This window comes from Anomaloglossus baeobatrachus, chromosome 4 (genome assembly GCF_048569485.1).
Source record: "Anomaloglossus baeobatrachus isolate aAnoBae1 chromosome 4, aAnoBae1.hap1, whole genome shotgun sequence".
NCBI lineage: Eukaryota > Metazoa > Chordata > Amphibia > Anura > Aromobatidae > Anomaloglossus > Anomaloglossus baeobatrachus.
In genome coordinates, this window is record NC_134356.1 from 378,802,908 (window position 1) to 378,827,238 (window position 24,331).

A 24,331-nucleotide genomic window follows, 5' to 3' on the forward strand; every position below is an offset into this window, starting at 1 on the left:
CATTTTCACCAGGGACATGACCAGAAATTCTATTTACACCTCTTATAGAATGACAACGGGTGACATTTTCTGTATAATCTGTACATGTTTTAATCTACGATATTAAATCTGGAGCTCTGATCATTGCCGAAACAAGTTCCCATTTTCTATGGCAAGTTTATAGAAACTGTAATTTCACTATGCTCCTATTAGTTTTATCAGAGGGAACAGTGTAATTTGGAGCACGTGCAGTCACAGTGCTATAATGGTATATATGTTATATGTAAGGTATGGGCAAGTAAAATCAGTTTCCAGAATACTTGTAAAGAAGTAACTCCAACCAGAAAACACGACGAGATCTCTGGCAATGGCTACGGCCACCTATAGTCATCTGCCTGTTATAAGAATATAAGCTCGGCATAGTCTGACAGTTAATGGTTATAAAGGTACAAGAGTTGTGACTGGAGAGCCGAGGTTGGAAAGCATTCGTCTACAGTATCTAGAGTATTGTTTTTAACTTCTACACCTTTAAAGATCCATTTGCATGGACCAATTGGAGGAACAATACGACCGCCAATGCGTAAACTTTTCCTGATCAGAAGTTGTTTAAAGGGAACCTGTCATGGTGTTTTTTTATATTAAACTGCCCCCCAATGTGTTTTCAATCATGCAATGTGCATCACTAACATGGTTTTAAAAACAACAAATTCCATGTATTTATCTTAAAAAAAGATTTTATATGCTTAGCTGATTGCAGTACATACCTTAGGTTTCAGTTATAGGGGTGGAGCTTTTACTGGGTTCAGTCACTGTCATTTAATTTCAGGTACTATTCTATTTTGAACTTAGTGATGCCCCACCACCACTTCCCATTTGCTGAGCTCCACCCGTGACATGCATGGTTGTAACATCACCACAGCTCCTGCACCACCACTTCTCTGCTGCGTTCTGCCCATTATGGTGACATGGTTGTAACATCACCACAGGTCCTGCACCACCACTTCTCTGCTGAGTTCTGCCCATTATGGTGACATGGTCGTGACATCACTAAAAGTCTTGCACCACCTCTTCTCTGCTGAGCTCCTTATTTTGGTCACATGGTCGTGACATCACCACAGGTCCTGCACCACCATTTCTCCTTTGCTTATCTCCACCCATTACATTCATATGGTCATGACAACACCAGAGGTCCTGCACCACCACATCTCCTCTACCGATCGCCGAAGCTCAGCAGCAGAGAAGAGGTATTGCAGGACCTGTGGTGAGATCATGACCATGTAACCACAATGGGTGGAGCTCAGCAGGGAAGTGGTGGTGTAGGACCTGTGGTGATGTCTCAACCATCCATATATGATTTGCATGTCAGTTTTTACCATCTGTTTTTCTAAAATACAAAAATATAAGTAAAAATGTAAAGCTTCTCCTACCCATTAAACTATAATAAACAAATAACACTTTGAGGACACACGGATGGCGACAATGTGATATTTCTTACACAGAACCATTGACTTGCATTGGAAAGTTTGAGCAAAAGGGATCAAAACCAGACATGTCCTGACTGGAGTATGTATTAAATAAAAAATTTAAACTCCGTAGCGCTCCCGTCTGCTGTGCGCTTCTTGGCGTGGGGACCGTTGAGCGATCAGTGGAGGTCTCAGGAGCCAGATAACCCCAATCTGCTTGTATTTACGGGGGCATTGAAATATGAAAAATAAAAACGTTTTGTCTTTACTGCACACTACTTTCACTCCCACATGGTATAGATACACTAAAACATGGCTGCTGCATAATGTGTAATTCGCATAAATACTTACTAATCATAACAGAAACAGTGTTCACCCTGGGGTTAAAAGAACAGCGCCCTTTTCCAGATTCATTCTTGGTGTCGATTAAAAGTATTTGATCCTAGAAAATATGAGAACATGTTTCATTGTAATGTAGACAGATCAGGGAGGTGACAATTAACACTGATATGGTCCAAAACGCGCCACTCAACTTTTACCTTGATTTACAACAGGGATAACTCTATAGCAATCATCGCCTCACTCTGTACATGGAAATCCCTAGTGATTTAACGTCACTGACTTGCTACAATGTTTGATACTTTCTAGCCCACAAATCTGCAGCACATGCTTTTAAATAGGCTTTTGTTCTGAAAATTATGAATAGCGTCTTTGATTTTTAGCGTGACTGTGCAGAACGAAGGCTTCCTGTGACCTTTCATGAAGTGCATTCTTGTAGTGTCAGACATAAACCTAATACAGAGGGCAGACTGATAAATGCCTCCAATGTCTCCTAATGGAAGACACAATTAACCAGGCAGTATGTATTTCATGAATGGACCAGCCTTGTCGTAGAAGTGATGAGTAAAGTTCATCTCTCCATCCAGCATGTGTTTATATATAATACCATACACAATGTTCTATTTGAGGCACTACACTTCTTATTGGGCATTATGCTAGAAATGGTGGTGCCACTACATACACAGGAGTCAAGTGCTGGCGGAACTGCACAAGCAGCATGGTGGCTCAGTGGTTAGCATCGCTGCCTGCCAGCACTCAAATCCTGGGTTTAAAGGTAACTTGCCACCAGGTGTTTCCCTTATAAGCTACGGGTTATAAGTATTATAATACAAATAAAAATATCCAAAATTAAATAGTAGGAAAAGGAGAGCATTTTACCTACATGGCACACTCTAAAGAATTAGAGAAACAAGGAGAACAAGAACAAGAGTATAGTGCAAAATATTCAATGTTTATTACAGGAAGACTGGCACAGAAAAAGAAGTCAGCAGCACAAATTGAAAGGCATGTGTATAACAACAAGTATAAAATTCTAAAGCATGGAGTTTACAAGTACAGTACAGATAGGATCTACGGGTCAAAATGTGGTCAGGGCATAAAGTACTGCAGAAAATGCCGTAGAGGGTAAAATGGGTAATAAATTATCATAGATTCAGAAAAGAGGAAGGTTAGTACTGTAAATAGTAGAATACCCCGTACTTAGTACTAGTTAAATAGCCCTATATTGCACATAGCCCAAATAGCAGAAAATACAGAAAATTATAAACATCATGCAAAAATACAAGTCATAACGCTCTGGCCAAGAGGTCAGAGGGGTAAAAGACAGTGGGCAGCGTAAACCATGTTGTTCAAATAAGCATACCAATAGTCGTGACACCGCCAAAGGATTGGCAGCAGGGATGTGCCCTTGGAACAAGGACCCCATCGTACGTTTCACGATCTCACAGCAAATTGGATCATTTCATCAGGGGGAAGGTGCCACCGTACGGCTTTTTCTGCAGTACTTTATGCCCTGACCACATTTTGACCCGCAGATCCTATCTGTACTGTACTTGTAAACCCCATGCTTTATAATTTTATACTTGTTGTCATTCGATTTGTGCTGCCGACTTCTTTTTCTGTGCCAGTCTTTCTGTAATAAACACTGAATATTTTGCCCTATACTCTTGTTTTTGTTCTCCTTGTTTCTCGGGTTATAAGTATTGTAGTGCGCCTGCGCAGGTGGTCATTGACCTTTCCTCGCGCCTACGCATTACAGCACTTTGCTCTGCTCTCAGTATCACAGATCATAGTGAGCATGCGCAAGAGCGCAATGGCAGCCTCTGTGTGGATCGTGTCATCCACATGGGGCTGGGAAGGAGGATGGCGATTGCACAAGATGGAGGAGATACCGGACCGAGAGCATCGACGCCCATTGTACCCGACTGCCCCCTAGGTGAGTATAATAGAGGTCTTTTTAACATTATACAGCATGGCCTTGGCTCTTTATATATATATATATATATATATATATATATATATATATATATATATATATATATATATATATAAATATATATATATATATATATATATATATATATATATATATAGTATTCTAGAATATTGTCTAAAAGGACTTATTGGTGGTGACCGCAGCTTGTAAGGGAAAATCCTAGTTTAAATCTGGCCAAGAACAACATTTATGTGCACTTTGCATGTTCTCCCTAAGTTTGTGTTGGGTTCTTCAGCTTCCTCCAATGTTCTAAAAACAAACTCATAGGTAATTTGTCTTTAGAGTGTGTCAGAGGTAGAAAGGTTAAGACTGTGAGCACCACTGAGGACAGAGACCTGATTACAGCCACTGTACAGTACTGCGGAATATGTTGTCACTATATAAGCAATGGGAAAAATAACTCATTGTTATGTAATCTAGCATCAATATCAATAATCTAGATAACGTGTAATATTGTATAAAAACATGTCACTATGTAAGCAATGGGAAAAATAACACTGTTATATAGTCAGTCATTTAACTTGTAATGTTGCATAAAAACTGACCCTTTCATTTCAAAAGTATATGTGTAATTGCAGAAATAAGCAAGCATAAATCATACAAACTATAGAATAACATGAATGGCATTCCTATGCTATGATAATATGTAAGAAAAGAATGTGCAATACCTCAGACCTGCGCCCTCGGTTGACATATGTGCAAATAGGACTGAAGGCTCCGCTTCCACAAATGTACAAGTGAGTCCGATTGAAGCTCTGAATTACACGGACAAAATTACCACAGCCATGCTGTAAAAACAGACAGAAATACAATTATACAATTATAATCAATATATACTTTTGTACATTTTTAAAACAGCCTCAAAAGAGCTGGATGTGTTGTTAATTTACACTATGCACAGTTAAAGGGAATCTATTAGTAGGATCAACCCTCCTAAGCAATCTATATGGACATGTAAATGAGCTGTTATCTATGGGTCGGATATAGATCTCCCTGAGAATCAGTCTCAAGAGCTTATTTTAAATGATGGAGGGAATTATCAGTGTAAGGGTATGTGCGCACGTTGCTTTTTACCTGCTTTTTACCTGCTTTTTTGCTGCTTTTTCTTCTGCGCTATTTAATGCCAAAATGGATGTGTTCTTCTATTCAAGCAAAGTCTATGGGAATTTGGGTTTCTTGTTCACACTATGATGTTCAAAATGCTGCCTTTTTGTGGCAGAACTTTGGTCAAAAACTCAGCTTTTCAAAGAAGCAACATGTCAATTGTTTTTGCCATTTGGGTTTTGCACTGCAAAGCTGAGTTTTTGACCAAAGTTCTGCCACAAAAAGGCAGCATTTTGAACATCATAGTGTGAACAAGAAACCCAAATTCCCATAGACTTTGCTTGAATAGAAGAACACATCCATTTTGGCATTAAACAGCGCAGAAGAAAAAGCAGCAAAAAAGCAGGTAAAAAGCAGGTAAAAAGCAACGTGCGCACATACCCTAAGACATGTAATGACTGACAGTCTGCTCTCCTGATCTACATGTCTCACATTGTCAACACCCCCTTACATTTAAAATAAGCTCTGGAGAAACATGGAGAGAAGAGGGCGTATAAAATGGAGCATCACCCAGTCGGATGCTGGCGTGCGGAACAATGACGCATGCATTGCCTCAGCAACGGGGACACTGTTCACCCACCGCGTCATATCCCATATGATCACAGGGTGTATGACGCAGCAGGTGACTGGCGTCCCCATTGTTGTGGCGATGCATGCGTCTCATTGTTCCGCATGTCGGGATCCGATTGGGTGATGCCTCTTTATATACACCCCCTTCCCTCCATGACGCTGCCCCCGATGAAGGCTTCCCAGCCGAAACGGACATTGGGGTGGACACCATTCCTGCAACCTGCAAGCACTTTCCAACCCTGACTCTACATAGGGGAGCACAATAGGCTTTTCCATTCTGCCTCTAACTGTATGGTTATAATTGATCTTTACATGTCCCTTGATATTCTTATCCCTCCATGTACAGATTCACTCATAATACGGTGTATACTGGTTGGGTGCTAAATACTGGGGTACTTTATAATGTTATTGTTTTACCACAAATTGTTATTTACTTTTTTGCTGGAATGTGTGCCCCCTACATGTTTGTCTGTGTAACACGCTGTCACCTACACCTTTCTTAATAAAGATTTTCCACTGTTTCATGTAATAGGCGTTTGATCGCATCTTTTTTTCTCTTTTTCTGTTTATATTGAATTAGCGATTAGTCCAGGTCCACACTGCCTGCATGTCACCTTGGCAGTATATATGCCTATATGTGTAATTATTTACAATCATGCTTTGGGATTGATTGTTGATTTTGATTTCTTATCCCAATATGTAGCAGGAATAATAATAATAATAGAGAATACCTCCAATTAGAAATGTAGTATAGTTCTCCTCATTAGCCAAGTCACTTATCTCATGTGCAGGGCATTGCAGCTTAGGTATCCATGGTTACAACCACATACAGTGCTTTGCGAAAGTATTCGGCCCCCTGAATTTTTCAACCTTTTCCCACATTTCAGGCTTCAAACATAAGGATAAAAAAAATGTAAATTTTATGGTGATGAATCAACAACAAGTGGGGCATAATTGTGAAGTTGAACAAAATTTATTGCTTATTTTAAACTTTTATAAAAAATAATAAACTGAAAATTGGTGCGTGCAATATTATTCGGCCCCTTTAAGTTAATATTTTGTAGCACCATTTTTTTCTGCGATTACAGCTGCAAGTCGCTTGGGGTATGTGTCTATCGGTTTTGCACATCGAGAGACTGAAATTCTTGCCCATTCTTCCTTTGTAAACAGCTCGAGCTGAGTGAGGTTGGATGGACAGCGTTTGTGAACAGCAGTTTTCAGCTCTTTCCACAGATTCTCGATTGGATTCAGGTCTGGACTTTGACTTGGCCATTCTAACATCTGGATAAGTTTATTTGTGAACAATTCTATTGTAGATTTTGTTTTATGTTTTGGATCACTGTCTTGTTGAAAGACAAGTCTCCCTCACAGTCTCAGGTCTTTTGCAGACTCCAACAGGTTTTCTTCAAGAATGGTCCTGTATTTGGCTCCATCCATCTTTCCATCAATTTTAACCATCTTCCCTGTCCCTGCTGAAGAAAAGCAGGCCCAAACCATGATGCTACCACCACCATGTTTGACAGTGGGGATGGTGTATTCAGGGTGATGAGCTGCGTTGCTTTTACACCAAACATATCGTTTGGCATTGTGACCAAAAAGTTTGATTTTGGTTTCATCTGACCAGAGCACCTTCTTCCACATGTTTGGTGTGTCTTCCACGTGCCTTGTGGCAAACTTTAAAGGACACATTTTATGGATATCTTTGAGAAATGGCTTTCTCCTTGCCACTGTTCCATAAAGGCCAGATTTGTGCAGTGTACGACTGATTGTTGTCTTATGGACAGACTCTTCCACCTCAGTTGTAGATCTCTGCAGTTCATCCACAGTGATCATGGGTCTCTTGGCTGCATCTCTGATCAGTCTTCTCCTTGTTTGAGATGAAAGTTTGGATGGACGGCTGGGTCTTGGTAGATATGCAGTGCTATGATACTCCTTCCATTTCAATATGATCGCTTGCACAGTGCTCCTTGGGATGATTAAAGTTTTGGAAAACTTTTTTATAACCAAATCCGGCTTTAAACTTCTCCAGAACAGTATCACAGACCTGCCTGTTGTGTTCCTTGATCTTCATGATGTTCTCTGTGCTTTAAACAGAACAATGAGACTATTACAGAGCAGGTGCATTTATACGGAGACTAGATTACACACAGGTGGCTTATATTTATCATCATCATCAGTCATTTAGGACAACATTGGATCATTCAGAGATACTTAATGAACTTCTGGAGTGAGTTTGCTGCACTGAAAGTAAAGGGGCTGAATAATATTGCACGCCCCAATTTTCAGTTTATTCTTTTATCCCAAAGTTTAAAATAAGCAATAAATTACATTGAACTTCTCAATTGTGTCCCACTTGTTGTTGATTCTTCATCATAAAATTTACATTTTTTATCTTTATGCTTGAAGCCTGAAATGTTGGAAAAGGTTGAAAAATTCAAGGGGGCCGAATAATTTCACAAGGCACTGTGTATAGTCACAGTTAGTTAGCTGCAACTGATTAACTTTAACTATATCAGCCCTAAAAAGTCCTGCTCATGAAGCACATTAGAGACCAATTTTTGGCCCCATGTATTCATTTCTGTCTAGTATAGAGCTATGCAGCCTCTGCGGTTTACCAAACAGGCTCTGTCAGGCAACGCACTGCCATTTCAATTTTGTTTTAGTTTATGCAGTAAATACAAAATTCAACTGCCACCATCAAAAAATCAAGAAGCTGCTCTTTCCATTATTATGTGACAGTGATGAGTACTTTGAATACAAAATCGTATACTGCATGATACAGGTTGTGGGTCACACATGTTGGCTCTAAAATACCTTAATACTGCATACTAGTCATTGATGTGCAGAAGTATTTATGTATCAGTAAGTAATATATTATCTGGACTATTTGGTGAGCTCAAAATCCATCAAGTACCGAAGTGTTATATTGAGCTGCTCATGGGTTCCAGATATCAAAATCTTCTCTATACTGGAAAGTATGATAAATACTGAAATAAAAATAAGTTAAACCACCAAAAGGGTATGATAAATAAATGATATTGCATTAATAACGTGGTGTTAACGCACACCGAGTCTATGGTATCTTATTATGTTTCCAATAGTCAAGGACATCTCTCTGTTCATCATGTATCACGGCTCTTAGTAATATGCAGAGCACACCCATACAGCTGCTATGTACCCATGTACCTGCTATGTTGTTACTTGTTACATGCCATAATATATTTTTCTAATGATAATTTATAAATTAGCACATGATAAATAACACAATTCCCTCTAGATAATTCTGTTAAATATCAGACGTAAATTGTAAATGAGCTCAAACAGGAAATTGCTCACATTGGAGTCACTCTTTACATTAACTTCACCCTCCTGCAGAAAAAATAGAATTCCAGGGAATGTTCAATAGACATGTAACTTAGATGTTTACTTGGATTAGTCATGTTTGCATACGCAAGGCTTTATTGCAGAATGCTGGAAGATTCTGTCAGGATTTAAACAAGAAATCCAAGTCTAAGCATTACAGAATCCTGATTGTGTGATGTCACGAAGACAGACTGAAACAGCCCACAAGATCACGCAGATATTCCACTGCTGCCACCAATTTGTCAAGGACAACACTCTGCTGCCACCAAATGTCAGGACAATTACGCAATTAACCGATGATTAATGGATGAGGTTGTTTCCACTATTGCGACGCTCACAGTAAGTGTATAGTATATATACAACCTTTCAAAGAATGGAATATATATATAAATATATACGGTATATGTACAGTTACTGCTAACTCCAAAATAACAAAAGAAACTATTACCTGCCACCACCAATCACCTTACAGACCTGCAGATAGCGTATGGCTTTGGGGATGCAGATAATAGATCCAGAGGAACAAAACTATTACATTTTATATATTTAATCTGAAAGTAGGCAGTTTTTATAAAAATATACAAAAGATGTTACCACGGAGAACAAATATTACACAATATATAATTACATAGAATAATAGGGATAAACAAAATAAAAATTACTGAATTTGAGGTCCCTCAAAGACTTTAGATTTATGGAGGAAAGGACGCCAATGGTACAGGCAACAATCCTTCATGGCAATGTACCTTCCTAGCATTGAACAAGGAATCAATTCAAACTTCCCTATTTATTAACGAAATGTCACTCCTACATACCTCCTCATTTGTGGGATGTGCTAAGCCTTTCAGAATTTTATGATATCGACAACTTGTAAGATATTTTCACATCTGGACACCCTAGGTGGGAGATATTCCCGTCATCTTTCCTATCACGATTTTATCTATTTATAAATAGGGACATGGCATAAATATTGTCATTAGTAATGAGTGAGCACTATCATGCTCAGATGCTTGGTACTCGTTAAGAGCAGTTGGATGCTTGGCTGGATATGACTCGAGCAGCCGAGTATAATGTAAGTCAATAGGCGACTGGAGCATTTTTCTAGGAAATCTTCCGGAAAAATGCTCAAGTGCCCCTTTGATGCCCATTACACTTGGATGCTTGAGTCGCATTCATCCAAAAATCCAACTGCTCTTAACAAGTACCGAGCACCTGAGCATTGTAGTGCTAGTTCATCACTAATTGTCATGTCTCTGGCCAATATCCATTCCGTGGGACTCCGGCCTTCGCCCAGCGATGCAAAACCATGCCTTGCGATTGCCATTTCATAATATTTCCAAAACTAAGATTTTCTTATCTATTACATTGACGCAATTCATAAAACTTCACTTCATAATTTAATTTTTATAAGAGGAAATAAAGGATTTGAATTTATCTGCTAGTTTCCTGCTCAACTGCTGCTCTTATTTCTGACGATCGAAAATCTGCCTTTCTCCATATTTTTGTGCATTGAAGCTGAGGCTAGGTTCACATTTGCTATCTATTTAATTACCTGAATCTCAAAGGAGGGGGTCAGCTGTATAGAGGTCACGTGGAGTCGAGTGTTAAATTGCAGGCTCTCTTTCCTCCTCCTTATAATTAGTTTATCCCTTTTGTTCAATGTGGGGGGTGAATTTGTCCCCTATCCAGAGACCAAAGTGAGGTCTTATGAATTTTCTAATTTCTCTATGACATTTGAACACTGACTATTTTGGCAAAAACCTCATTATTTGGTCTGATCAATGCAGTAGGCAACAGGTACTGTAGAACAAGGAAATAAAGCCATCTGGAATTGCTGGGGACTTCCAGTGTTATATCAGGCAGGTATTAGTAATGGCAGCACGTTTACATTTCTCCCCTGAAGTTAAACAGCTATGACTTACATCAGACATTACAGTAATATGAGGTAAGCCATCTGCTATTACTAACACCGCAAACTGTTCTTTGTAGGAACAGAAGGCTTAATAGTTTATGCTGGTTACTGTTGTATTCCAGTAAAAGGAAATGTCTTATCACCATAAAACTAAGGGCAGATAATTGAGGTTTTTCATGCAAGAAAATTGGATCAATTATACTACTCAGATTATGATCAGAGTTTTATCAGACTGTGATCCGATTTTCTCGGATGTGGAGAAGATCCGAAAAATAATTTCTCTATCTTCTCCATTTTGTCAGTCCATGAAAATTGGACCGAACTCTGATGTCATCAGAGTGCAGTCCAATTTTTTACACTGAACGCATGGCTGAATGCAATCCGATTTACAGAGGCAACTTGAATATTCTGAATTCTAGAAGTACTAAGATAACATGTTTATTAAGTAGTAAGTACACTGTCAGAAGAAAGATTGCTACACCTGCAGATCACAGCTCAGATATTTTCAGAAATGGAGTGACTGACACAGTGCTTGACATTATAGGGGGCTTCTAAAGAGAAAATATGCTATTTACAGATAATTATTAAACTTTTAGTGTGGAGATTGTTAAAACCTTACATTTTGTTGTCCAATTTTTTCATTAAATATCAAAACTGATTATATTTTGTATATTGTTCATCACAAAGTTTGAGACATTTTCATGAACCTTTTTTAAAAGCAACCTGTCACCTCCAGAAACGTTACTTACCTACAGATACAGTGGTCAAGAAGTATTTGGGCAGACATTGAATCTTCATGATTTGGGCACTGCATACCACTAATACTTAAAATGGAACAACTGAGTTGCAATTGAAGTGTCAATTTTCAGGTTTAATTAGAGGGTGAACAAAAATATCCTGTAAAATGTTTAAGAATTGCAGCCATTTTTCTACAAAGCCTCCTCATTTCAGGGACTCAAATGAAATTGGACAAATTGACTTTACCAAAACAAAAAGTTCATTTTTAATACTTTATAGAGAATCTTTTGCAGTCAGTGAGTGCCTGAACTCTGGAAGCCATGGACATAACCAAATGCTGGGTTTCCTCCTTTGTGATGATTTGCCAGACCATTACTGCAGATGACTTTAGTTGTTGCTTGTTTATGGATGTTGCTGCCTTAAAGGGGTTATCTGGCTTCTTTTGACTTTTTTTCATTATTACACTATTGGGCTACATTGGGGCAGGTAAGTAGATAGAGACCACTTACCTGCCCCGCTGTCAGCCCCTCTCCCCCGGCTCAGAGCGGTCATGTGACCCCTCCTGCCGCGATTTTGCTGCTTCCGGCCTTTGCACGTCTACAGGGCAGGGCCATGTTGACATGCAAATCTGGGACAGCATGTCGCCTCCCTGCTGGGCTGTACAGTGTTTGGAGTAAACGCCCCCGTTCCCTGCCCCCTCCCACACATTCCCCGCACCCCGTACTCCACCCACAACCTCCCACACACGCCGTAGTCTCCCTCCTCCGCCTCCTGTGCCCAGCTACGTGCGCCCTGAATTGCAGCCGAGTCAGTGTCCAGTTCAATAAGGCAAGGAACACTTGTTGTCCGATACACTGCCAGCGCTGTGTCCCCAGCGCTTTATTATGTGGACTGCCTGACGCCCTGGGAACTGTTCCCCCCCCCATTTCACCCACCCCCGCCCCCCCTGTCAGTGTTTGCCCCCCTCTGCAGTATAAGCTGCCTCTCATTCTCAGCCTGCAGTGCGTGCATCCACGGGGATGACGAGCGCTGCTTCACTGCCCGTGCAGTCTGTGTCCCGCTCCCTGCCAGCCCCGCAGCTGCCCGCACTGCAATGTCAGTGTCTGCCCGCAGTATCTGCAGCTTCTCACGCCGCGGGGCTGGCAGGGAGCGGGACACTGACGCTCTCCCGCTGTGACGCACAGATCGCTGTGTGTGACAGCGAGAGAGCGACGAAATGAAGCCAGCAGGAGCCGGCACTGGCAGCTGCGGAAAGCTGTAACCAAGGTAAACATCGGGTAACCAAGGTGGTTACCCGATATTTACCTTAGTTACCAGCCTCCGCCGCTCTCGCTGCCAGCGCCGGCTCCTGCTCTGTGCACATGTAGCTGCAGTACACATCGGGTTAATTAACCCGATGTGTACTGTAGCTAGGAGAGCAGGGAGCCAGCGCCCAGTGTGCGCGGCTCCCTGCTCTCTGCACATGTAGCTGCAGGTTAGATTAGATGACATAATTACCTGCAGTAACGATCTCCTGCCTCCTGACGTCACCGCGGTCACTGCCTTCTCTGCCCGTCTCGCGGGCGGCCCGAGACTGTCACTAGCAGTGACGTCACGGGCTCTCGCGATACTGCATAGAACGCGGCGGGCATAGAAGTCAGTGACAGCGCTGACGTCAGGAGAGCATGAGATCGTTACTGCAGGTAATGAACTCATCTAACCTCCTGACGGCAGCGCTCGGCATCCCCTGCAGTGACCTGGGCTGACCTATTGATGTTAGCTCAGGTCACTGCACGGCTCTCCCAGCCAATGGGGAACATTTTGTTCTTCATTGACTGGGAGTCTCATTGACTATGGTATGGATCGCCGTGCGACACCCTTATTGGATTACGCCGGACCCGGATTTGATTGTTCTTGTCAATAAATTGTTGAAAGAGGGAATGTGGGGAGTGTTTTTTCAAATAAAAATTTTTTGGTTGTCTATTTTTTATTTCTTACTGACTGGGTTGGTGATGTCGGGTATCTGATAGACGCCTGACCTCACCAACCCCAGGGCTTGATGCCAGGTGACATTACACATCTGGCATCAACCCCATATATTACCCCGTTTGCCAACGCACCAGGGCGCGGGATGAGCTGGGGCAAAGCGCCAGGATTGGCACGTCCAATGGATACGCCACTTCTGGGGCAGCTGTAGCCTGCTATTTTTAGGCTGGGGAGTGTCCAATAACGGTGGACCTCCCTAGTCTGAGAATAACAGACCACAGCTGTCCGCTTTACCTTGGCTGGTGATCCAATTTGGGGGGGACCCCACGTTTTTTGTTTTTAATTATTTATTTAATTTTAAATAACAGCGTGGGGTGCCCTCTGTTTTGGATTACCAGCCAAGGTGAAGCTGCCAGCTGTGGTCTGCAGGCTGCAGCCGTCTGCTTTACCCTAGCTGGCTACAAAAGATAAGGGGGACCTCACGTCGTTTTTTTTTTTTTATTAATTCTTTATTTATTGGCTAAATACAAGGCTAAGCACCCCTTAGTGCCACATGAAAGGCACTAAAGGTGGCTTTACACACTGCAACATCGCAAACGACATCGCTGTAACGTCACCGGTTTTGTGACGTTACAGCGACCTCCCCAGCGACATTGCAGTGTGTGAAACACATCAGCGACCTGGCCTCTGCTGTGAAGTTGTGATCGCTAGAAATCGTTCAGGACCATTCTTTGTTCCTTTTGTTTCCCGCTGTGCAGCAAAGTCTCAGTGTGTAAAGGGGACTTTACAGCAACCACGCGGCTCTGTCTGTGTAGCGTCATGATTAGCGGTCACCTGTGAAGGATTCACCGGTGACCGCTAATCCCCCGAGTGACTGAAGTTTCCCCCCCTCTCTCATACTCAACGATCCCCGGCTCTGCACGGCATTCACACTGCTCCAGCGGCTTTTCCTTTTTTGAAAAAGCCGGCCACTCATTAAACAATCTCGTATTCCCAGCTTTTCCCCGCCCACAGGCGCCTATGATTGGTTGCAGTGAGACACGCCCCCACGCTGAGTGACAGGTGTCTCACTGCACCCAATCACAGCAGCCGGTGGGCGTGTCTATACTGTGCAGTAAAATAAATAAATAAATAATTAAAAAATCCGGCGTGAGGTCCCCCCTATTTTAATACCAGCCAGATAAAGCCATAAGGGTGAAGGCTGGTATTCTCAGGATGGGTAGCCCCACGTTATGGGGAGCCCCCCAGCCTAACAATATCAGCCAGCGCCGCTCAGAATTGCCGCATACATTAGATGCGACAGTTCTGGGACTGTACCCGGCTCTTCCCGATTTGCCCTGTTGCATTGGCAAATCGGGGTAATAAGGACTTATTGGCAGCCCATAGCTGCCAATAAGTCCTAGATTAATCATGTCAGGCGTCTCCCCGAGATTCCTTCCATGATTAATCTGTAAATTACAGTTAAAAAACACACACACCCGAAAAATCCTTTATTAGAAATAAAAAACACTAACAAATTCCCTCATTACCAATTTATTACCCACAACAAAGCCCTCCTTGTCCGGCGTAATCCACGTTCCTCCAGCGTCGCATCCAGCTCTGCTGCATGCAGGTGACAGGAGCTGCATAATACACAGCCGCTCCGGTCACCTCCACGCAGCTAATGAAGACAGCCGCGCGATCGGCTGAGCTGTCACTGAGGTTACCTGGATGCAGCGGTGGCCGCGGGTAACCTCAGTGACAGTCCAGCTGATCGCGCTACTCAGCCGCCGCTCCTGTCAGCTCCACACAGCAAATGAGGTGAGTATCGCGATCAGCTGAGCTGTCACTGAGGTTACCCGCGGCCACCGCTGCATCCACCGTGTGTGTGTGTATGTCCGCTAAAGGAATAAGCTCTCATTTACAATAACGTTTTTTTGCACAGATGACCCATGTGACCCAGGGAACGTAGTAGACTACGGTTTCACATGAAAATTTAACCCTGCGCTTTACAGTCACTCTCCAAAAAACATGACTCCATTAAAGTGAATGGAGCCTGGAACTACAGTTTATTAATCTCAGCTGTGATTGGTTACTATAGTATCAAAGGACAGTGTTAGTATAAGAGGTAATAAGATGTCAGTGGGGAGACGGATAGAGAGAGACAGACAGGGAAAGAAAAGAGACGGAAAGCTAGAGACAGACAGAGACAGACGGTGAACGAGACAGACGGTGAACGAGACAGACGATGAACGAGACAGACGGTGAACGAGACAGACGGTGAACGAGACAGACGGTGAACGAGACAGACGGTGAACGAGACAGACGGTGAACGAGACAGACGGTGAACGAGACAGACGGTGAACGAGACAGACGGTGAACGAGACAGACAGAAACAATGTTGATGCCATTGAAAGAGTTATGCTGTGAGGGACGGGTGGCTATTACCAGTGCGGAAATGAAAGCCACCTCACAGACCTGCATCATGCTAGTAGTGACATAGGCATGCTGTGATGTATGACAGCATGACCAAAATACCATGTAGCCCAAGGAAAAAATAGTGGTCGAGATTTTTCACAAAAATCTGCAGTAACTATATTTTATTGTAGATGATGATTATTATTATTATTATCGCACTATATCTTGCTTGCTGCTACACAGTGTAGATATGTGAATCCTCACATCACATGCAGCAGACACAGTTGTCGACAGTCAGAATGAATGGTCATGTGACCACTCGTATGCAAGCTGCACACTCCACATTCTGAGCCCAATGTGTCAATTCATATAGTGACACATAGAGGGATAAGCCTGGAGAATCTATGTGTGTGTATATATATATATATATATATATATATATATATAATGTATATGTATACACATAACTATATGACACAAACCACGCACACACACACACATGTACCATACATACATGGCGTATATATCTACTATAGACTCACATTGGGTGCTATATATAGTCAGCCTTACACAGTATTCATTTATCTATAAGGGGTGAGGAACATCTCTTTCTGTTACCATTGTGGATGTGAGCTGATTGCTGTGTCACAGATGAGAGAAGCTGGATCTCTGCTCTGTCACATGCTGAGAGGTCAGGTGCTGGGCAGAATACTGACAGCCATTGAATGTGCAGAGGGAGGGCAGGGGGCGTTCCTGTACACTGAGGCCGGGCAGGGGGCGTTCCTGTACACTGAGGCCGGGCAGGGGGCGTTCCTGTACACTGAGGCCGGGCAGGGGGCGTTCCTGTACACTGAGGCTGGGCGGTGACAGCTCTGACTGAGGTTTGTCAACCAAGAATACAGGAAATTGTCATGTTTGTTGGAGCTAAATGTAAACAAGAGCTGCAGGGAATAAAGTGTGAATTCAAGAGAAACAAAAGTTAGAAAACAGAAAATAACAATGTAGGGGTGATTTATATGACAATACAGCACAGATTAGCTTACAATTTGTTTTGGAGTGTATGTCGGATAACTCCTTTAAGTTTTGTCTTAAGCATGTGAAATACATGCTCGATGGGGTTGAGATCTGGTGATTGAGTCAGTTATTTCAGAATATTCCACTTCTTTGACTTAAAGAAAACTCCTGTGTTGTTTTTGCAGTATGTTTTGGGTCATTGTCCATCTGTACTATGAATCACCGTCCAATCAGCCTTGCTGCATGTGGTTGAATCTGAGCAGAAAATCTCGCCTTGTACACTTCAAAAGTCATCCACCTGCTTCTGTCTTCAGTCACATCATCAATAAACATTAATGACCCATTGCCATTGGAAGGCATGTATGCCCATGCCATCAAACTGCCTCCACCATGTTTTACAAAGGATGTGGTGTGCTTTGATCATGAGATATTCCAAGCTTTCTCAATACTTTCTTCTTACCTTCTTTCTGGTACAGGTTGATCTTAGTTTCATGTGTCCAAAGAATGCTTTTCCAGAACTGAGCTGGCTTCTTTAGAAGTAATTAGGCAAAGTCTAATCTGACCTTTCTACTTTTAAGGCTAAAGACCCCGTTACACGCAACGACGTATCTAACGAAATATTGCCGTCGTTGCGTGTGACACCAATGAGCGGCCGTTAATGATGGAAAATACTCACCAAATCGTCCATCGTTGACACATCGTTCATTTTCAAAAAATCGTTGATTGTTGAGGACGCAGGTTGTTCGTCGTTCCTGAGGCAGCACACATCGCTATGTGTGACACCTCGGAAACAATGAACTACAGCTTACCTGCGTCCACCGGCAATGAAGGAAGGAAGGAGGTGGGCGGGATGTTACAGCCGCTCATCTCCGCCCCTCCGCTTCTATTGGCCGGCCGCTTAGTGACACCACAGTGACGTCGCTATGACGCCGAATGCACCTCCCCCTTGAGGGAGGGATTGTTCGGCGGTCACAGCGACCCTCTGCTTCTATTGGGTGGCCGCTTAGTGACGCCGCTGTAACGCCGCTGTAACCCACTTCTAAGGGGGCGGTTCGCCGGCCACAGCGACGGCGCTAGGCAGGTAAGTCCGTGTGACGGCTCCTAACGATATTGTGTGCCACGGGCAGCGATTTGCCTGTGACGCACAAACGACGGGGATGGGTACGCTCTGTGTAAAGCCCCCTTTATTCTTTATACCTTGTGGTGAACCTTCTGCATTTACTCCCATGCAGTCTTGAGCAACAGGGGCTCAATGGTTAGCATTGCAGTCTTGCAGCTCGGGGGTCCTGGGTTCAAATGTTACCAAGGACAACATCTGCAAGTAGTTTAAATGTTTTAGGGCAATAATACCAAATACTATAATGAACTATATGTAAACTTTTGACTTTGCAGAAAGTAATAAAAATGCCTTAAAACATTCTCTCTCATTATTCTGGCATTTGGCAAATTTAAATTATTTTGGTTCCTAATTGACCTAAAACGGGAAAGGTTTATTCTGATTTCATGTCAGATAGTGAGAAAAACATGCAAAGGTGTGTTTTTAGATAGTGTATGGAAACTTCTGTAAGTAGAGTTTCTTGAGATGACAGGTTCCCCTTAAATGTGATATATCACGTCTGATGCATTTCATGTATGAACCCCTTAATGTCTAGCATACTATGTAAAAACATTTACAGATCTGGGTCTTTCCTTGCCCAGCATCACAACTATTGCCAACAGAGTTAAAGGATAATAAATTAATTTTCATTAGGTGTTTCTGAGATTTACCACCAGGACTGCCGAATTGACAGGAATTTCTTTTATTTAGTGGTAACAACTGCCTCCTTGACCTGAAAATTAGCAGGAGGTTATAAATACAAGTGGTTACTGCTACCACTAAATACAAGTATAGCCTCCTACACAGCCCTGACTAGAAGCAAATACAGACGGAGCATTTACTAACAGCTCACCCAACCTGACACTGGCGGAGGTGCTGTATCAGCAGCCATGATGGCTGTCACTGGGTAGTAGCTGTGGTCATGCACTGTAGACTATGGCAGCGATATCTGAGTATATAAAAGGGGGTACTGCTGTTCAGGATCCTGATATATTAGCTAGAGGAGAACAGATTTACCATGCTTCTCGACCTGTTCTGTTACATGGTTTTCCCATAGATTTAAATGAAAACTGCAATGCTTTATTTCTCTGGTGGAGGCACTGCAAGAACATTGAACTTGAGCCCTGCTTTGCTTGGATCCATAATGGGGTATTTCCTCTACCTCTATTAGCCTCCAATCTCATATAGGGCCATACAGAATTTTTGTATTGGATTTCATACAAGCCAACAGAAAAAAAAATGTTTTAATAAATGTTTGATGTACATTGCATATTATGAAAGCTAAGTAAGTTGAGCAGAAATATTCCGACTAGACGTGCTCGGCCTCACACAGCTTCATTTCTATTGAGGGAGGCTGAGCACATCTCTTTGACACTGTATGCCAATCACATACTTGCAGTCATGTGACGGCCCGCTCTCACCAGCAACACGAGAATCATTACTGCATGTGGTGCACACATTGTAAGGATTTGGAAGTGTGCAGTCATATATGGTGATGTCAGACTTACGGTATATCAAAAGACCAGATAACTCCTATAACTAGGTGAAGCTGTTGACTAGCTGGTACTGCTAATACATTTTATGATAAGGCTTATTGTAGTATATATTCTTGCCTGTAGCAGCATACACAGTATGGGGCCTCCATAGCTCCCGACACACAGTATGATGCATCCACAGCTCCCGACATACAGTATGATGCATCCACAGCTCCCGACACACAGTATAATGCCTCCACAGCTCCCGATACACAGTATGATGCATCCACAGCTCCCAAAACACAGTATAATGCCTCCACAGCTCCCCCAAACACATTATGATGCATCCACAGCTCCCGACACACAGTATGATGCATCCACAGCTCCCCCAAACACATTATGATACATCCACAGCTCCCCCAAACACATTATGATACATCCACAGCTCCCGACACACAGTATAATGCAGCCACAGCTCCCGACACACAGTATGATGCATCCACAGCTCCCGACACACAGTATGATGCATCCACAGCTCCCGACACACAGTATGATGCATCCACAGCTCCCGACACACAGCATGGGGCCTCCACAGCTCCCCCAAACACATTATGATGCATCCACAGCTCCCGACACACAGTATGATGCATCCACAGCTCCCGACACACAGTATGATGCATCCACAGCTCCCGACACACAGTATGATGCATCCACAGCTCCCGACACACAGTATGATGCATCCACAGCTCCTGACACACAGTATGATGCATCCACAGCTCCCGACACACAGTATGATGCATCCACATCTCCTGACACACAGTATGATGCATCCACAGCTCCCCATACACAGTATGATGCATCCACAGCTCCCGACAGACAGTATAATGCAGCCACAGCTCCCCACACACATTATGATGCATCCACAGCTCCCGACAGACAGTATAATGCAGCCACAGTTCCCCACACACAGTATGATGCATCCACAGCTCCTCCCCACACATAGTATGATGCATCCACAGCTCCCCATACACATTATGATGCATCCACAGCTCCCCATACACAGTATGATGCATCCACAGCTCCCCATACACATTATGATGCATCCACAGCTCCCCATACACAGTATGATGCATCCACAGCTCCCCATACACAGTATGATGCATCCACAGCTCCCCATACACATTATGATGCATCCACAGCTCCCGACACACAGTATGATGCATCCACAGCTCCCCATACACAGTATGATGCATCCACAGCTCCCCACACATTATGATGCATCCACAGCTTCCGACACACAGTATGATGCATCCACAGCTCCCCATACACATTATGATGCATCCACAGCTCCCCACACACAGTATGATGCATCCACAGCTCCCCATACACATTATGATGCATCCACAGCTCCCCACACACAGTATGATGCATCCACAGCTCCCTCCCCATACACATTATGATGCATCCACAGCTCCCCATACACAGTATAATGACTCCACAGCTCCCGACACACAGTATGATGCATCCACAGCTCCCGACACACAGTATGATGCATCCACAGCTCCCCATACACATTATGATGCATCCACAGCTCCCCATACACAGTATAATGCCTCCACAGCTCCCGACACACAGTATGATGCATCCACAGCTCCCCACACATTATGATGCATCCACAGCTTCCGACACACAGTATGATGCATCCACAGCTCCCCATACACCGTATGATGGATCCACAGCTCCCGACACACAGTATGATGCATCCACAGCTCCCGACACACATTATGATGCAGCCACAGCTCCCCATACACATTATGATGCATCCACAGCTCTTGACAGACAGTATAATACAGCCACAGCTCCCCACACACATTATGATGCATCCACAGCTCCCCACACATAGTATGATGCATCCACAGCTCCCCACACACATTATGATGCATCCACAGCTCCCCACACACAGTATGATGCATCTACACCTCCCCACACACAGTATGATGCATCCACAGTTCCCCATACACAGTATGATGAATCCACAGCTACCGACAGACAGTATAACGCAGCCACAGCTCCCCACACACAGTATAATGCATCCACAGCTCCCGACAGACAGTATAATGCATCCACAGCTCCCCACACACAGTATAATACAGCCACAACTCCCCACACACATTATGATGACTCAACAGCTCCAGACACACATTATGATTCCCCTCTACATCTCCACACATACAGTGAAGATAGAGACTTCACCAACAAATGGACAATAAAGAAAATATCTAGATACAATAAGTGAAATTTTATTTTGCTCTGGCAAGAAAAGGTCCAACATTTTGACCAACAACGGTCTTTATCAAGGACATAATGGGAATATATCAGATTCGTATAGAAAAGCAAATAGAATAGGCAAAAAAATACTAAGTGGTCAATTGACAATGCTCATCTCCCCCCGTTTAAGGTGAAATGCTGCAGGGCTTTAGAGAAAACATACTTTGGAGAGCCGGCCAGGGTCTTTGTGTCAGGACTGACTAATCTGGTGTGCGCCAACTTATCTTCTCAATTATAGTTATATTGAAGATTCAATCATACAGTTTAGTGATAAAATATCAACTGTTAATCATATTATTCTAAGATGTGTGATGCTACAGCAGAACAGCACTGATTTAGGACATTCAGATTGTGTACAATCTTGCATGTTGAGACACTGCAGTGAAGGAGAAGGATGCCTACATACCTGTGTGATGGGTCAGGGGTAATGGATGCTGGCAAGTCCAACGCCGTCCCCGCAGCGTTTCAGAGTAAAACATACCTCACTGCAATCACACATGTATCCGATGCATGGTGCACATGGTTCGGGCAGCATGAATCTGATAACAGGTCATTTTTGCTAAACTGAAATTCAGTAATGCCTGGCAATTAAGAGGATCTGAAGTGCTTCCCATCTGTTTTGCATGACAGCACTTATGGCTTTTGCTCTTGGTACAAGATTTGTCGTTTATTACGGACCTATTTATGTAAAAGCCTCTTGTCTCTACAGGGAGATATCCTGAGCTGCTAATACAAACATGGACACCTACCCAGGGAAAATATTTTAAGATCCTCTATAACTATTTCTTGAAGTAGCTTTGTGTTTTGTTTTGTTTTTTCATTTTTTTTTTTTTTTTTTTAACACAGCATGGTTTACATGTAATAGCTGCAAGATAAAATGTGCTAACATGCACATATATTAATATTCATAAGCATTAACATACATTTTATGAGAATTAATTCAGGAATTAACGAACGCCATCTGTTTTGTCTGATGAACGTACATATTAATTCCTCAATTATGTGTACAGCACTAAATTATAACCCACAGGTTGTTCCTTGGAAATTAGTGCTCAAACGCTATCACTCCACAGGGGATAACTAGTAAAAACTACACCCTTTATTTCATTTTCCCTTGGCTGTAGCGGCCTCAACCTGACTCACAGGACAAGTATTTTCCTCACTGACTTACTGTGGGATCTTTGCCAGCCATCTTGCACTCTTCAACTTTGTTTGTAGAAGCCGGCCAGAAAACCTGATTGCAAACGAAAAAGAAAGAACATATAATATTATTATAGAAAGACTGAGCTGCATTTGTACTATGGACGTCTTGTCGAAATTTGGTATACATTTTATGATATTTTGGCAATAGCATATAAAAAGGAGTATGATGAAATTCTTATTCTGCCTTTTACAGAAAATGTAATAAGTATCAATATGTCTATATATTTATGGTCTGCATGATGGAGTCTCCATATGAACATTTCGTGCCGCTCTTATATAGGGTAGCACAGCCTGATGATAGGTTCGCTTTCATCATCATATACAGGTCCATTTAAAGGGAACCTGTCACCAGTTTTTTCCTTATTGAACCAAAAATATCACCTTCTGTAGCTCCTGGGCTGCATTCTAGGAAGGTGCACCATGTTGCTGGCCCACCTTGCAGACCCCTAAAAGAACTTTATAAAATCTTACCATTTCCTATGCAAATAAGTTTGGTTGGCCAGATCGGCGGGCTCTAATTCGGCTGCTGTCCCCCCTCCTGCCGCTGTTCGCCTCCCCCAGTCATGATTTACATGGATGACGCCGCCCCCGTCATCGTCCATGCTGCTGGAGTCTCGTGCTGACGCATTTCACTGTGCCCCTATCGCGAGGTTGAGCATAAAGTTTCCCTTGCGCAAGCGCTGGTGATGTAGTTGCGCTTGCGCGAGATGATGGGCGGCGCTGTGTATGACCTCACCAGCGTCATCCTTGTACCCGCCCATCATCTAGCGCCTGCGCAACTACATCATCATGACTTTTACATTGATGGCCTATCCTTGGGATAGGTCATCGATGTTTGATCGGCCGGGATTTGACACCCCGCACCCCTACTAATCAGCTATTCTCCTGGTGGTGGCAGCAGGAAGCGAAAAATGCTCAGCTCCGGCGCTGCTCCATCTTCTGATAGTGGCCAAGGCTGGGTACTGCACATCCACCTCCTATTGATTAGAATGGGAAGCAGATTTGCAGTAGCTGGCTTCTGCCAAAATCAGAAGATAGAGCAGTGCCGCAACTGAGCATTTCCATCTGCCTGCTGCCACCACCAGGACCAAGAACAGCTAGTGGAGGTTCGGGGTGTCGGACCCCGGCCAATCAGACATTGATGACCTATCCTAAGGATAGGCTATCAATGTAAAAGTAGTGGATAAACCCTTTAATAAGGGGAGTGTATTTGTATATACAACTGACATCAGACACTGGTGAGAATGGTAGAGGAGTGAACTCTGTAACAAAATGATTGCCTGAGAGAACGGTAAAAAGATGAATTGCTACCTTTTAATAATTAATTTACTGTCTTTGGTTTTGTGTAGAGGAGCATTCAGACTGTATAGTACTAAGATGCATAAGATG

General features: G+C 43.0%; 1 protein-coding gene across 1 annotated transcript in view; it reads right to left on the reverse strand.

The window, feature by feature from the left end:
* The window catches only part of SEMA3C (semaphorin 3C), a 256,081-nt gene that overhangs the window by 107,803 nt on the left and 123,947 nt on the right, over window positions 1-24,331 (reverse strand). Inside the window, exons 4-6 of the mRNA XM_075345216.1 lie at window positions 22,911-22,973; window positions 4,446-4,565; window positions 1,794-1,884 (exon numbers count right to left, since the gene is read on the reverse strand). Of these exons, the coding sequence (XP_075201331.1) occupies window positions 1,794-1,884; window positions 4,446-4,565; window positions 22,911-22,973 (274 nt within the window). The remainder of the gene's footprint in view (window positions 1-1,793; window positions 1,885-4,445; window positions 4,566-22,910; window positions 22,974-24,331) is intronic.